At 49.8% G+C, this 16,051-nt stretch overlaps 1 protein-coding gene and 1 long non-coding RNA gene across 11 annotated transcripts in view; one reads left to right on the plus strand and one right to left on the minus strand.

The window, feature by feature from the left end:
* The first annotated feature begins 1,229 nt into the window (after positions 1–1,229).
* Ttc39a (tetratricopeptide repeat domain 39A) overlaps positions 1,230–16,051 on the plus strand; it is a 50,603-nt gene continuing 35,781 nt past the window's right edge. For 3 of the 10 annotated variants that reach the window (XR_003954911.1, XM_006502999.4, XM_006502997.3), the window contains exon 1: positions 1,231–1,377. Coding sequence is in view for 6 of the 10 variants with exons in the window: in XM_006502999.4 (XP_006503062.1) it covers positions 1,325–1,377 (53 nt within the window). In the remaining 4 variants the exon portion in view is untranslated. Of the gene's footprint in view, positions 1,378–13,710; positions 13,927–13,954; positions 14,293–16,051 lie in introns of those variants that run through there. The other 7 variants (XM_006502994.4, XM_030253439.1, XM_006502998.3 and 4 more) reach the window with 7 other exon arrangements.
* Positions 9,362–13,340, minus strand: Ttc39aos1 (Ttc39a opposite strand RNA 1). The gene is made up of 4 exons (NR_131195.1): positions 12,809–13,340; positions 11,595–11,689; positions 11,163–11,352; positions 9,362–11,076 (listed from the first exon to the last, which is right to left on the minus strand). It is a non-coding gene; the product is annotated as a Ttc39a opposite strand RNA 1 (long non-coding RNA).

Raw genomic sequence — 16,051 nt, forward strand, 5'->3', positions numbered from 1 at the left:
AAGGGAGCTGACTCAAAATTTGTCCTTTGAATTCCAAATGCAAATGCATGTACACAAGTTGAATGTTTAAAACCCCCTTTTTTAGTTAAAAAAAGAAAATATAGTTTTAAATACTTGAGGAAAATAAACCAAAGGGGGGGAAAAAGTGACCTCTGGACACAGAGAGACTTCCAGGGAGGAGAACCTAGGAGGCTTCCTGGAGGAGGTGGTGTTGGCCGTGATCCCAGAGTCAGGGTGGAACTTTAATCTTTTGTCAGTAGACTGGGCTCTGCCTATAGGAGACTAGGCTTCTTATTCTGAGGTTTCTTGCCCAAGTCCAGGGGAGACCCTAGCTGTCTTCAGTGCCCAACACTGCAAGCTGAACAGGGGTTTCTAAAGCCTGTGGGTACACACAAGCTGGAATTTCAAGGTCTGGACACACTAGTTTTGTGGTTAGATAGGCACATTCTCAGGCTCGGGGGTGTGTGCTCAGAGAAAGGGGGAAATGTCACCTCTTCTCTGCCTAGCAGAGACAAGTGACTACCCAGATGAGACCACAGGCAGAGTGGAACCGTGGGCCATGTTCTACAACGTGGTCTCCATAAATTAAATTAACCTTGCTAAACTTTAGATGGGTCAACTGCAAAATGGAGATATGTGGTATTTAGTCAGTTGAAGATAAGGTTTTATGTAAAGCATGTGACTCAGAGGTTGGCATATAGAAAACATTTGACTTGTAAGAATCAACCACAATGTATTAGACAGGAGACATATATTAGCAGACGGGATGCAAACCAGCCCAAAAGGAAATGGAAGCTCGGACTCCAAACTTCAAGAAAGCTTTCAGGAGGTCCTGGATCCACGGTCTCTCATGCTGCTCCCCTGTCTCTTATCTTCGTCTTAGCTTCTATAAGCACCCACCGGTGACTACTGGGCTGCTCTGGTGGGGTGCCAGAGCCCATTCTTCTTGTTAGTGATAATATAAAACGCTGAAAATACACATTATTCTGAGAGAGACTGTGGCATATTAGCTCCTGTCCCATCCCCCACCAAGTGGTGCTTGGTCTGCGTGATTCAGGACAAACCTGTCCCACTCTGCCCAAAGATGGGTCTCGACCAGTTGGAGATCCCATCGTTCCGGATGGAATGGAGGTGCTCTTGTCCCCCAGGCCTGGCCTGCTACAGGGAAGGCTGCAAGGGAGGCGCCCGCCAAAGCTGGGAGGAGCTGGGCCCGCCCTGCATGCCTGTCCAGGTGCTGCCTTCTGAGACCGTGTGAGTCTCTGCCGCCTGCTGCAGCTGTCACCACGAGGGGCCACCAGTGCCCTCCTCCCAGCCAGCCTGCGCCATGGCCTTCCTGACCACCTGGAAGAGGGCAGCGTCCCGGAAAAGAGACTGCAGGTATAGGATGGCAGCCGGGGCGGGAAATCTCGAGGACTAACGAGAGGGAAAGCGAGGGACGCGTGGAAACAGCGAGTCACTGCGCTGCTTGTGGCTAACTGCCACCCTAGGGCAACTCAGAGCCTCCTGCATCCCCATGTGCTCCCTGGTCCCCTGCACTCTCCCTGAGCCAGTGGGGTCTGCGGACAAAGGGGTGCAGCCCCACTCCACCTAAGCCAAGTACTAGCGTCTGGCCCTTGGGGCTTGCAGTAAAGAGAAGGGGAACCTGGTCCCCAGCCCAGAGCGGTGGGGGTGGATGGGGTGGGGGGTAGGAGTGGGGGCAGGGAAGATGTGCACCAAAGTTCCCCCAGGCACAACTCTGCAGGGATTGTGTCATTACTCTTTTCTGGGTGTCACTTTCTCAACTTCCCCCATATCTGGATGAGTTGGTGGCTTTAGGTGCCTTTGCTATCAGAAGGATCAGTCTTGAGTGCTTCACAAGTCCTTCATACGGACATAGTTGTTCACACAGCTGTCCCTGGGAGAGGGCAATGCTGTCCTGAGCACCCCTAGCTTGACAAGCCACAGTCCTGATAATACATCTTCACCCTCAAACCTGTTCCTCATCCTGTGTCCCCATCTCAGTGACTGGCACAGTCATCCACCCAGTTGCCCAAGCCTGAAACCTGGGAGTCATCTTTGACACCTCCCTCCTCATCCCTTCCCTAGTCCACATCCTGCTGATTTTATCTCCAGGAGGTCTCTGCTAGACCTTTGCAGTAGCCCCCAGCTCGACCAGTTCTCACTAAAGGATAAAGCAGGCACATGGCAGTTTTCTACTTTAGCTCTCTTCTGTGAGGGCTGGGCATATAGATTGCCTTGCATGCAGGAAGACTAGGAGTTCAAGGTTTAGTACCTAGTGAGTTTAAGATTGAAACTGGCCTGGGACACAAAACATATGACTGTGTCTACAAACAAACAAACAAACAAACAAACCCAGAACAGCCTATGGCTGCTTATCACCTGGAAACTGAATTATTGGCTTCTGCCTTATAGTATTCTTACAGACGGGCTGCTCAGATCTGCCTGGAAGACACTCTTCACTCCTTGACATGTTATAAAGCTCAGTTGAGGTCTCCTCTTTAAAAATGCCATCTGAGTCACAGTTTCTCCCACTCACCTACCCTCGGATGGCTTCTCTAGCTAGCCCTGGCTGTCCTGGAATGCTCTCTGAAGACCAGGCTGGCCCTAAAGTCAGAGACCCACCTGCCTCTGCTTCCTCAGTGCTGGGATTAAAGATGTGAGCCACCAACACCTAGCATCTCTCTCTCTCTCTCTCTCTCTCTCTCTCTCTCTCTCTCTCTCTCTCTCTCACACACACACACACACACACACACACACACATATTTATCATTTATTTATTGGGGAGATGGGCAAGCACATTCCACAGTACACATGTGAATGGTCAGAGGACAACTTTCAGGAGTCAGGTCTCTCCTTCCATCATATGGTCCCAGGGGTAGAACTTGGGTCATCACTTTGACTGCAGCTGAGTTTACCCACTGAGCCCTCTAGCCAGCCCTGAGTTTTCAGGTCCACGGCACTTGCACGTTTGCTTCTCTTTTATGGTTCTCAATCAGTCTTTCAGGATCACTCTGGATCACTTGCTGTGTGTTAAGCACTGTATGAAGCTTTGTGGCCACTGTTTGAATTCAAACACAGAGGCCTCTGCTCTTGGAGACCATATTATTCTAGCACCAAACAGCAGCATAGACAAACATAGACAAAGGGCCATCAGAGACAGGTGCTGGGTAAACTTTACAGTAAGATGATGATGGGAGTCACAATAAAAATGGGGCATGCTCAGAACCTTCGAGAGTGAGAATAGTTCATGTCAAAGCCCAAGTTATGTCTGAGGGAGCAGAAAGGGGCCAGAAATGAATGATCTAAGGAGCTCAGAGAAAGGCTGGCCAGAATAAAGGGAACGATTGGTAAGCGCCCACAGTTTCTAGGCAGGATCTTCACTTTGTCTAAAGGTGACCATGCTACCCTAAGAAGAAATGATTCTCTAGACCATCTCAACTATAAGCCATGGCTATCCACTCCTTCATATAAGAGGGTGGGGTCCCTAGGGCCCAGTAAAAATTGGGGCTCAATATGTTTTGGTTCTGACGGTGATACAAGGAATAATTTCTGAGGAGGACAGGACACTCTGACTGACATAATGAAGCCTAGCTGCGATCCAGGCGGGTCTCTCCCTATCTAGGACCTGCCAATGAGAATGCAGTTGTTCTCTGTCCTGTGGGCAGCAGGAAGCAGCCCAAGTATTCTCTGCATGTGTATCTCTAGTGTCATTGTGTGGAGAGACCAGAGGCAAGATAACCAGAAGAGAGGATGGATTGATGACCTAGGAGAGGGATGCTGGGGTGGAGATTAGGAGAAAGGGGGGACTGGGAGAAAGAAGCTAAGCAGAAAGAACAAAGTCTTGGTAAAAAACCAGGGAATCACCAAGATGATGGGTGAGGCTCTGGTCAAGAAGATGCCTCCACATGAGTGGCCTGCACATCCTTCAGACATCAACTGTGGTTTGTAGACAGCACTGGGCCGTGACTGGTATTGAGTAAATGCCAGTGCATGTCCTTCTTGGGGGAAATGTGAGTAAATCCCCCACCCTAGATCTTGTCTTTGAATAGAAGAGATTCAGAAATTTTCAGGGATCAGAGGAGGCATTTCCTTTAGATAATTTCAGAACTGTTGGGAAAATGAAAGGGACTATCCTAGAGCCTGTTATATCTTAATATAAACATCACCACCTACCTGGCATCAAATTGATTCCTTGGCTCAGCCAAACCACAGCCCCGGGTATGGTTTGTGCTCGAGAGAGAATTTTTGCTCTTGGTGTGAACCTGAGCCAGAGGCACTCTCGAAGCCGTAGGCTGCAAGGGTTTTGGGCCAGTGTTGCAGAAACTTGAGGCCACTGCTTAGATTTTACTCATGGTTTCTGGATCCTTCAGGTTGAGGCACTGGTGATTCCTAGGCTTGTGATTTAAAGCTTCAAGTTTTTATAATGTCAGCTATTTAAATTCCAGGATTCTGACCTCCCACACTGCTAGGAATAAGAGTCTGAAGGATACTTAGCACCTCAGTCCCTGGTGATGGGTCATGAAAAATCTTCCAGGTAAGCTTTGTCCTGCCTTGTGAGTGCAGTAAGACGGAAACATGGGGCAGCTAGGACACTCTTTAACATCAGGGAGAAGTAGGTTATTGGGGTTGCAGCTTGAGATCTGCCACTATTCCGTTTCCCAAAAGCCCTTCAAATCTGTGATTTGAGTTGCCTTGCTTCCCTGGAAAGTCTATCAGTTTACCTACCATGGCCAGCTCCACTGTCTCTTGATTCTCCTAGCAGCCACCTGACTGCCAAACCTTTGTAAGGCACCAGCAAACAGAGAGAGAGAGAGAGAGAGAGAGAGAGAACCCAGAGGCCACACAGGCTTCTGGAACCTCTGATATTGAGGTAGGAAGGATGCCTTTGGACAAGAGCAGTTTGGTTGGATAAGTAGTGGTTTGTTTGTTTGTTTGTTTGTTTGTTTGGTGGGTGGGTGGATGGGTGGGTTGGTTGGTTGGTTAGTTGGTAGGTAGGTGGGTGAGTGGATGGGTGGGCAGGTGGGTGGGTGGTTTGGTTGGTTGGTGGGTGAATGGGTGAGTAGGTGTGTGGGTGGGTTGATGGTTTGGTTGTTTGGTTGGTTGGTGGGTGAGTGAGTTGGTTGGTTGGTTAGTGGGTTGGTTGGTTGGTGGGTGGGTGAGTTGGTTGGTTAGTGGATTGGTTGGTTGGTGGGTGGGTAGGTGGGTTGGTTGATTGGTTGGTTACTTTGAATTTATTTTTGCTTTCGAGTCAGGGTCTTATTATGTAGCTTAGACCAAGATGTCCTTGAACTCTGAGCAGTCCTGCCTGGGCCCCCTGAGTGCTGGGATTATGGACGTCTGATACTCAGTGGCTAAGCCCCTCTGTTTCCTCACCTCTCAAATGGGTGTAATGTCTTTGTTCAGTTCATATCTATAGAGTCACATTGGTGAGACTTTATGGGTGTAGTTTCAAGTATTCCTAGGAGACACAGTCTCACAGCAAACTCCCTGATCCTCTGGTTCTTACAGTCTTCTCGTCCCCTCTTCTGCAGTGTCCCCTGAGCCTTGGGTGTTGTCCATTGAGGCTCCACAAATCTGCATTTTGATCCTTTAGGTTTTCTGAAGTGGTCTTCATCTTTGCAAAGAGAATTTTCCTTGATAAGGATAAATTCAGACTGTAGTTAGGGATGCTGGTTTAGTAAAATAATTGTTGTACGTTCTCCTTCAAGATCATGACTGCAGCAGTAGACATGCTAATGTGGGTGGCAAAAAGCCCCTGAGACCTCAACCCTGCATAGAAAACCACAGGTAACTAGAGAAATAGTCTTCCCCAAGGCAACTGCTTATCCAATACCAGATGGACCAGATGGTCATCCCTGGAAACACACATGAGCAATGTTATATGGACTAAGCAGGTTTACTTATGTATTTAGGAATGTATATGAATATGTATGTATGGAAAAAGACCATGAATTTGCAAAAGAGCAAGGAGGGATATATGGTGGGGGTTGGGGGTGGGGTTGGAAAAAGAAGAGGAAGGGGGAATTGATAAAAATTATAATCTCAAAACTAAAAGACATGCTTTTAAAATGAGAGTGCTGTTAGGAGTCCCACAGAGAACTAGGAGGGTTGGGAGTTTTTCTGTGTAAAGCGCTGAGCACGGCCACAGGGAATGAATTATTCTCCAGGAGTGGCCCTTGGGGCCCTCGCTTTATCACCTGTGTCTGCTCGGTTTCCATTTCTGGTTTTCAAAGGACAGAATGTATTTCTCTCTCACAATTCTGGAAGTTGGGAAGCCCAGACAGGCAGATTCCACATCTGAAAGCCTCACTCCAGCTCAGAAGGACCCCTGCCTGCGCTCTCCCCTCCCTGGGCAGATATGAGGCTCTGTCTTGGACATCTTTTGTAAAACAGTTTCTTTCTCTGTTGCTGTGATAGCTTTCTCTGACAAAAGCAACTCAAGTGGGGGAGGTTTACTCTGGCTCACGAGTTAAGCGTACAGTCTACCACAGCAGAGAAATCAAAGCAACAATCGTAGCTGAGAAATCGAGGCCACAGAAGCTTCAAACTGCTAGTCAGATGGCATCCACAGTCGGGGGACAGTAGGGACGGTGCATGTGCACATCTATGTGCACATGTGTGTGAGTGCATGCACTGGTGTGTGCACCTGTGTGCAGGTGTGAACAGGTGTGTTTAGGTATACATGCACCTGTGTGTGCAGGTTTGCACAGGTGTGTTTAGGTATACATGCACCTGTGTGTGCAGGTGTGCACAGGTGTGTTTAGGTATACATACACTTGTGTGTGGAGGCCAGAAATCAACTTCAGCTGCTGTTCCTTGGGAGGAACCCACCTTGTCTTTTGAGGCAGGATCTCTCATTGGGGCTCCCTAAGTAGACTGGGCTGGCTGGCCAGCAAGTCTAAGGAATCTTCCAGTCTCTGCCACCAGGCCTGGATTTTATAGTAATAATAATAATAGTAGTAGTAGTAGTAAATTACATTGTTACATTTAGTATGTGTGTAGGCGCTCCTGTGGAAGTCAGAGGACAAATCTCTGAGCTTGGTTCTTCCCTTCTATCGTGCATCATAGTGATCAGTTGAACTCAGCTTGGTTTGGTGGCTGTTTTTTTCTTTTTTAAGTGGATTCTGGGGAGCTTGGGAGATGGCTCTACTATTACAAATGCTGACTGGTCTTCCAGAGATCCAAGTTAGATTCCCAGCACCTATATGGCAGCTTATAACTCCAGTTATAACTCTAACTCCAGTTCCAGGGGATCCAAAACCCTCTCTGTCTTCTGTAGGCACAGGTATGTACATGATTCAGAGACATACAGCCAGTCAAAACTCATGAACATAAAATGATGATAATGATGACAATGATGGTGGTGGTGGTGGTGGTGATGGTGATGATATTGGCAATGATGACGATGGCGATGACTTTGGTTCTGGAGATCAAACTCAGCCCTATGTTTGCACGGCAGGCGCTTTGCTAGCTGTCAGCCCTGAGAGACCCATTTTTTGAAAGAGTTAAAAAGCTGTTCCTGAGCACAAAGCAAGCCAGCGGAAGGCCACTGCCAGTTCTGCAGATCATGTCTTCCTCATTTACCACGGTAGCCTCCAGGCCTGAATTCCAAGTCCTCCAACCCTTCTGAGCCAGGCCCCCACCTCCAGATGCCACCTCCTCCTTCCTTTGCCACACAGGCAGACCCACCAAGTGAGTGCTTGCCATGTGCCATCTGTTCTCTATATACCATTAAGCAGGGAGGCCCCGAGGTGCTGGCCATGGTCCCTGGGTGCACCTTCCTCTCTGAACAGCTTCCCGTGGTGGCGGGACCTGTTTGGGCTCGCTTTTCTACCTAGTGTTCAGAAAATCCTCCTACTCACTTTATTGGCGAGGAGACTGAAGATAAGGAATAATGGCAAGGTTCTGTTCTGAGAGCTTCCTTCTGTTGCCTCATTGCAGCCCTGAAACAGCTCACCTTCATCCTGGGGTGTCAGAGCAGGGGTGCAGCCTGCTCTCTCAGCCACTCCCTATGCAGCCGCAAGCTAGCTGGGACATGGCAGGCTCAGGCATCTACCCAGGTCACCCAAGGCTTTATTCCCCAACAGGGATGCCCTCTCCAGAGCTTGGATCCTTGGTGTCAGTCAGAACTGTCCTTGGCTTCTCTCACCTGCCCCATTGCTCTTTCCTCTGGCCCACCCTTTGCAGCACCTGAAGACCAGGCTGGGGCAGAGGGGTCCCAATCCTCGAACTTAAAACATCAGAGGGCCAGGCAGCGCCTTTAATCCTAGCACTTGGGAGGTAGAGGCAGGTGGATTTCTGAGTTCGAGGCCAGCCTGGTCTACAGAGTGAGTTCCAGGACAGCCAGGGCTACACAGAGAAACCCTGTCTCGGAAAAAACAAGACAACAACAACAACAACAACAACAACAACAAATCAGAGGGCTCCCTACTCTGCCCTCTGCTGGAGGATGAGGGAAACAAAGGCTAGAATGGGCAGTAATATCCCCAAGGTTTCACAGTTTGTGGGGACAGAGTACATTGGAGGGAGAAGCCGTAGGAAGTCACTGCTGGAGAATGTTCAAGAGTTGTGACTCACGCCTGCAATCTTAGCACTTGGGAAGCAGAGGCAAGACAATCACTGCAAGTTCACAGCGAGCCTGGTCTGTGCATCAAGTCCAAGGCTAGCCTGGACTACTTAGAGAATTTCACAAAACAAAACAGCTGTGACTGCCATTCCCTCTTTGAGGGCCTGTTCACTTCTAAATCATTAAGAAGCCCAAGCCTATAACCTGAGTTCAGTCTCCTACAGGACTCACACGGTGGAGAAAACCAACTTCTGTAAGCTGTCCTCTGACCTCACAGGCTACACAGCTTGTACTCGCCTCTTCTCTGCAAATAGATTTAAAATATTTAAAGAGAAACAGAGCTTGCTTTATAGTTCCTGGTTCAGTCATGCTAGGAGAACATGTTAGGGGCTAGGGGCCACGTCGGGGATAGCAGAGCCTGAAAGGGGGAGGGGTATTTCATGCCTGAAAGGAGGAGGGGAGGGCCTGGGGGAGGCAGCTGAGAGGGATGGGGCCAAGGGGCTGTCCAAGTAATGCTAAGCCCCTGTCCCACCGCCCCTGGGTATTTGAGATACTGTCTAGGTTTATGGATGGAAGAGAGGTTTACTGAGACGGAGGCATAGCTGACCCCTCTCTGGTAAGGGCGTCGCTCGTCATACTTGCACACTCCATTCTATGACCCGAATTCCAAATACCCCCTTTCCTTTTTTCTCCCATTCTCCATACTAGGCTTCCACTTGCAGCAGCCTGTGTATTCAGTGACCCCAGTTATATGGGTCTGTAAAAGAGGTATACAGATCAAACATTGACTCATAATAAATCATAAGGAAATTTATTTTAAAACAGTCCTTTGACACGTAGTTTTACCATTTATTAAGAATGAAAGTAAATTGCACACCAGTAAGATGGAAGTGCTTGCTTATTTTGTTTTCCATTTTTCTACTTACTTATTTTATGTGTATGAGTGTTTTGGGTGAGTGTAGATATATGCACTACATGTGTGCCTGGTACCTATGGAGGCCAGAAGGGGTTGTCAGATCCTCTAAGACTCTACTTGGAGAATTGTGAGCAGTCCTGTGGGTGTGGGTCTTAAATCCAAGTCCTCTGAGAGAGCAGCCAGTCCTCTTAACCACTGAGCCATCTGTCCAGCCTCTCATTTAACTTTGTCTTTTGTTTGTTCAGAGTCAGAGCAGCAGTGCAGTCACGTGGTGCACATGGCCAAGTACTGCCAGAAACACCTTAGATTCAAGGCAGATTTGATCTTTAATCTATTTGGTTGTTATGCATTCGGAAGCCTTTTATTGTTGCCAAAAATGTTGCAACCCTCATATTCAGTTATATAACCCCACATAGGAGTGGCAGCTTACAGGTCAAAGCTGTGCTCTATGGTGGAAGAGGACAAAAGTTGTCCTCTGACCTCCACATGAATATGTGAGCACACACACACACACACACATACACACACACACACTATAATATTTAAAATTCAAAAAAATGTGTTCTGTAGGATAAGGAATCAAGCCTTGGGTTTCAGCTATGACTAGACCATGATCCAAACCTCAGTTTTCTCAGCTGTAGGATGGGAGGTAGTGCCACTATAGACTTTCTAGGGCATACTGAGGAGGTTTTGCTCACAGTATCTTCTGAGACCTCTCTAGCTGAGAAAGCACAGATGAGAGAAGTGCGCGGAGGTTCTCCTAGCCATGCAGTGAGATCGAGATCACATGGTACAACAGGCCACATATAGTGATCCTGAAGGATGGTGTGAATAGTGTGTAGTAGTCCTGAAGGATGGTGTGAATAGTGTGTAGTGGTCCTGAAGTACAGTGTGAATAGTGTATAGTGGTCCTGAAGGATAGTGTGAATAGTGTGTAGTGGTCCTGAAGGATGGTGTGAATAGTGTATAGTGGATCTGAAGTACAGTGTGAATAGTGTATAGTGGTCCTGAAGTACAGTGTGAATAGTGTATAGTGGTCCTGAAGGATGGTGTGAATAGTGTATAGTGGATCTGAAGTACAGTGTGAATAGTGTGTAGTGGTCCTGAAGCACAATGTGAATAGTGTGTAGTGGTCCTGAAGGATGGTGTGAATAGTGTGTAGTGGTCCTGAAGTACAATGTGAATAGTGTGTAGTGGTCCTGAAGGATGGTATGAATAGTGTGTAGTGGTCCTGAAGTACAATGTGAATAGTGTGTAGTGGTCCTGAAGGATGGTGTGAATAGTGTGTAGTGGTCCTGACGTACAGTGTGAATAGTGTGTAGTGGTCCTGAAGGATGGTGTGAATAGTGTGTAGTGGTCCTGAAGGATGGTGTGAATAGTGTGTAGTGGTCCTGAAGTGGAGAAGCCTAGGGGTCCTGGCTGTGTTCTTGTGGGTTGTGGAGGAAATGAGGAAGGAAGGCAGGTCTGACATCTCGCAGGCATGACAAGTGTCCCGACTGGTGAGGAAGGGACTGAGACTTGGGAAGGTAATCCTCAGGCTCAGTTGTTGGCTCAACATGGCCCTAAGCACATGATCCAAGCTGGGTCACCTGGGCTGGGAGGAAGAAGCAATAATGAGCCGAAGCTGGGCCAGAACTCTTGAGGACCTGGACCAGCCTTGGGGACTCCCCATTTACTCACTGGATGTCTGGCTCCAGCTTGAGGACCACTGTGGTGATGGGGGAAGAGTTCTGACTCTGCTGCTGACCTTGCTCAACTGTTCTCATCTGTAAAATGGGGAGAAGTGCAGAGTCCATCTCCAGGCACCAGCAGTACCGCTGTGCTGCATGCCAGGCCTCTCCGTCTCCGTCTCCATGTGCACGAACTCTTGCTGCTCACAGGGAAGTAGGTAGGGTTATTTCCATTTCCCTCTGCAGAAACTGAGCTTCACAGAGCAGTTAAAAATGAAGGTTGGCCAAGATTACAAGCATGCGTGGCTTGTAAGTGGCCTTTGACATGAGTCAGCCATTGCTAAGCTGACTCCCTCAGAGGGAGCTGGGACCTCCCTGAAGCCAGTGTTCACTGTCAGCCATCCATAGGCAGAAACACAGTGACGATCAGACTTTACCGTACCTTGAGAGATGTCCACGAGAGTCACGTACAGGCATCTCTTCCTGCTCCTTCCCCGTGTCATACACAGTGTCACCCACAGGAGTTAGGGCTGCTCACTGGAGGCAAGAGATGAGAGTCTGGGACCCAGCCAGGAACTTCCTGGGAGAGGTGACATCTGAACTGATACAAGTTCTTAATAAAAATAGAATTTTTTTTAGCCAGGCTAAGTAGAATCAGAACTAATGGAGCTTAGTTGCTTCAGGACCACTTACCTGGCCTCTTCTGTCATTCCAACAAGGCCCTGAATTTTTTTACTTTAGCAATCTGTTGTGTCTACCTATCCCCCGTGCTACCTTTCATGCTGTCTGTCCATTTCTTTTTTTAAAGGATTTATTTATTTATTTATTTATTTTATGTATGTGAGTACACTGTAGCTGTACAGATGGTTGTGAGCCTTCATGTGGTTGTTGAGTATTGAATTTAGGACCTCTGCTCACTCCAATTGGCCCCGCTAGCTCCGGTTGGCCCTGCTCACTCTGGCCCAGAGATTTATTTATTATTATACCTAAGTACACTGTAGCTGTCTTCAGACAGCACCAGAAGGGGGCATCAGATCTCATTACGGGTGGTTGTGAGCCACCATGTGGTTGCTGCAATTTGAACTCAGGACCTTTGTAAGAGCAGCCAGTGCTCTTAACCACTGAGTCATCTCTCCAGTCCCTGTCTGTCCATTTCTCATATAGCCTAGCTAGCCTGGAAGCCCTTAGCCTTAGCTAAGGATAACTTTGAGCTCCTGCACCTTCTGCCTCTACCTCCCACGTGTTACAAGTGTGTAGTGTTGTGAAGGACTGTTTTTTCTTTTGAAGAGAGACCTTTCAGTGATAAGCTGTTGGCTCCATCCCTGGTTCCATGGATGAATTATGTGACCAGGAAGGAGTGTGTGTCCTAGGCAAAAGAAACAGCATGTACAAATGCCCGAGGACATGACTGTGTGGGGCGTGCGACAGGCTTCAGCCTCATCACCTAGGACTCACTCGTCTCTACACTGTTCTCTTCAGAACCACAGACCCCAGCATTCATCAGTGTGCCCTTACCCACTCCTGTGCCTTTGTCTATATTGGTCCCTCATGGAGCACACCTGCTCCCAGCTTCATTAACGCACTTCTCAAGGCTCAGCTCCCATCTGCTCCGGACAGACCCTTCCCCCCCCCTTCCCCCTTCCCCAACATACTCACCCTCGTCTGGGTTCCTTAAATAATGGTTGCTGGTACATGCTGTTGTGGTCAGGTTCCCATCATCGTCTTTTCAAGCCCATATGTGAGGCTACCAAAGTTGGGATAGTTTCCACATAGCAGTGCCTGGCCTCTGCTCACACAGAGCAGCATAAGGACATCCTGGGAAATAGCTCAGCAGTCAAGAGCATTGGCTGCTCTTCCAGAGGACAGAGGTTCAATTCCCAGCACCTACATGGCGCCTCACAATGTCTGTAACTCCAGCTCCAGGGGATGTGTCACTTTCACTCTGGCATAGCTGCAGGCAAAACTCTAATACACATAAAAATATTTTTAAAAAGAACAACAAACAACTCACAGTCTTTCCAGGCAGTTATCTTGATGAGAGCAGCAATCCCCCAGACATTTCTCCCTATTCCTAAACTCAAGTTGCCTGGCTCCTCTGGGATCTGATCCAAGTCCTTCCCACCATGGCTGCATTTGCAGGCTGCTCTTTTTTGCTTCCTCTTCTGACATCCTGGAGCTCAGGGCCAATCCCTCCTCCTGTCCCTTGCCTTTCTAAAGGGACAGCTCTAATCTAATGGCAGCCACGTGTTATGATGAGTCACCAGAGCATCTGGGGCCCAGAGGTAGTGGCCGGTTAACTCTTAATGGGCCAGGGCTCTCTGCTAGAAGATCATGTGGGCTTCTTCGGAACCTGTCTCAGGTCTAAGTGCAAAGTGGGCATCTGGGGGATGGACCACTCACTCTGGAAGTGAGAGAGGAGGGGGCCAAAGGGAGAAGGGGCTGAGTGTGAGCTTTGGAGTTAGGAGGGCTAAGTTGCAGTTCCTGCTGGCCACTTACTGTAGAGTGGCTCTACACAGGTCACATGAACTCAACCGCTCGAGTTTTCGCATCTGAAAAAAAAAAAAATGGCAATTTTAGGGATTGTTTGAGAAGGAGAGTGTGAGCTGCCTGCTAGCGGTGCGTGCTAACCCGCCCGCTTTCCCGCCTTCTGGTCTCTTGCAAAACACTGGCCCCGTTTGGGCAAGCGGTTAGAATGAATGTCCACGCCTGTCTGCAGAAGCTAGGCTTTCTCCGCTAACATGGCCCGGCAGTGAGGCTGGACCGCGAGATCTCAGGTGTGGGGCCGGGAGCTGAGGCCTAGGGAAGGTGGAGAATTTCCCAGCCCGAGTGGGTGGAGGTGTTGGCAGCTCCGGTCCATGTCTGCGCCGATGCTCCAAGGCCAGGCTGTGCCGACCTTGAGCGCCCGGGTCCCACCTGGCCAGCGCCAGGGGCGGGCGCTGCGCTGCGCGGGCGCGGCCATGGTCCCACTGCGCGGGTGGGCAGCCCGAGACCGGCCCGGCCCCGTCGCCTTCCCCGCCCCCCGGCGCGCCCCTCCCCGGCCGCCGCGTCGCTGGGATCCGGCCGCAGCACCTGGGCTGCGCCTGGCGTCCGGCGCGCGCAGCGATGACCACGGCCAGCGGCCCGGGCGACCTGCCGGCGGGGTGAGTGGCGGAGGCCGCCTCGGGGCGCGGGCCGTGCAGGGCGAACGCTGCGGGGGCCTCCTAGGAGGAGCCCCGGGACCGCACTGCGGCTCCAGCCGCTGCGCAGCCTGCAGCCCGCGCCCCGCTGCCTCCTGGGGACCCTGGCTCAGTCACAGGCCTTCTGGGTCCCAACTTTCTCTCCCTCCTCATGGAGTCTATACCCATGGGGTGGGCCTTGTTACGATCACCCTTCTTTACAGATGAGAAAACTGAGGCATAGCTCTTAAGTGACTTTGATTATCCAGGAGGTAAGAGTGGAAAGTGAGATTTGAACACAGCTCTGTCTGGTGACATCCCCTTTAGGGATATTTGGGGTATTTGAAGGGCTCTAAGTGTGCTCGGGCCCAGGGTATTGGGTGTACCAGGAACCTAGGTTGTCAAGGTGGGTGCTGTCACTATCAACATGGCTGTCTTGGCCAGCCCCACCCCCACCCCTCCAAAGTCACAGTCAGACCCCCTAGGTTGATCCCGGGCACTGCCAGTTGCTGTCTGGAGATAGTCAGCAGCTCTGCTGTGTTTGGGTTTCAGTGCTTAGGGGGCAGTTGCTGGGATCCTAGGCTGCTGGGAGGTTGCTGGGCAGAGAGAGATCCTGCTCAGGTGAGCTGGGAGGGGTGCCTGCCCTACCTGGAGACTCAGACTAGTGACAATATTTGCCAAGGGCCTGAGGCCTGACAGATGAACAGGGAGGAGAGAAACCACCAGCCAGCTGGAAGCCTCTAGTGTGGGTCTGAGAGAATGGTAGCTCGGTGCTGAGGAACATCGTGGCTGGAGGAAGTCACCTGTTAAGTTTTCCCCTAATCATTTTCTGTTGTATAATTTTGGTCAAGGCATTTGACCAAACCTCCCTGACTTCTGGTTCCTGCTTTGGAAAACACAGAGAGGCTGGGTTAGCTACGCTCTTCCTGCTGAGGGTTGAAAGCTCCGGAGCTTGGCTGACTACCTTTCTGCGCAGCCCTGTCCGAACACCACCCTTCAGTATTAGAAGCGTGGTTTTCAGGAGAAAAGGCAGACATGGAACAAGGCTTCCATCCACAAACCCAGACTTGCTGGCTGAAAGCCAGACTCGTCCCTCTTGCCTATATACCACAGCTGTGCCTGAGTCCCTGGAAGAACCCTGGGTACCTCTAACTCTGCTCCCAGCCTCCAGGCCAGTAAGCACAAAGTTCTAACAAAAAACAGAACATCTGTGTTCCTGTATGCCTGTGAGGGCCCAATCTTTGTGCTCACACAGGCCCATTTGTCCAGTCCCCTGCTTCTGGTCAGTGCCATCCTTGTGGGATTTGAGAAGAAAACCAAAGTAGAAGCAAATCCCGCTTCCATCTGTAGACACTTAGTCTCAACAAACACTCAGATCTTGTCTGGGTATAACTGTAATAAAGTTTTATCTACCATATAACAATACTTTCTTGGCAGTGGGGACAGGGTGGGTTAAGACAGGGTCTCCTGTAGCCCAGGCTGCTGGTGTACTCTTTGTGTACCCAAGGATGACCTTTGAACTCCTCATGGTCCCATCCCTACCTCCCACCAGCTGGGACTACAGGCATGTGCTACCATGCCCAGTTAACAAATGTGAAATGTGAAATGTGCAGGGCAGTGGTGGCACACACCTTTAGTCCCAGCACTTGGGAGGCAGAGGCAGGTGGATTTCTTTCTGAGTGCAAGACCAGCCTGGTCTACAGAGTGAGTTCCAGGACAGCCAGGGCTACACAGAGAAACTCTG

This window comes from Mus musculus, chromosome 4 (assembly GCF_000001635.26).
Source record: "Mus musculus strain C57BL/6J chromosome 4, GRCm38.p6 C57BL/6J".
Taxonomy (NCBI): domain Eukaryota; kingdom Metazoa; phylum Chordata; class Mammalia; order Rodentia; family Muridae; genus Mus; species Mus musculus.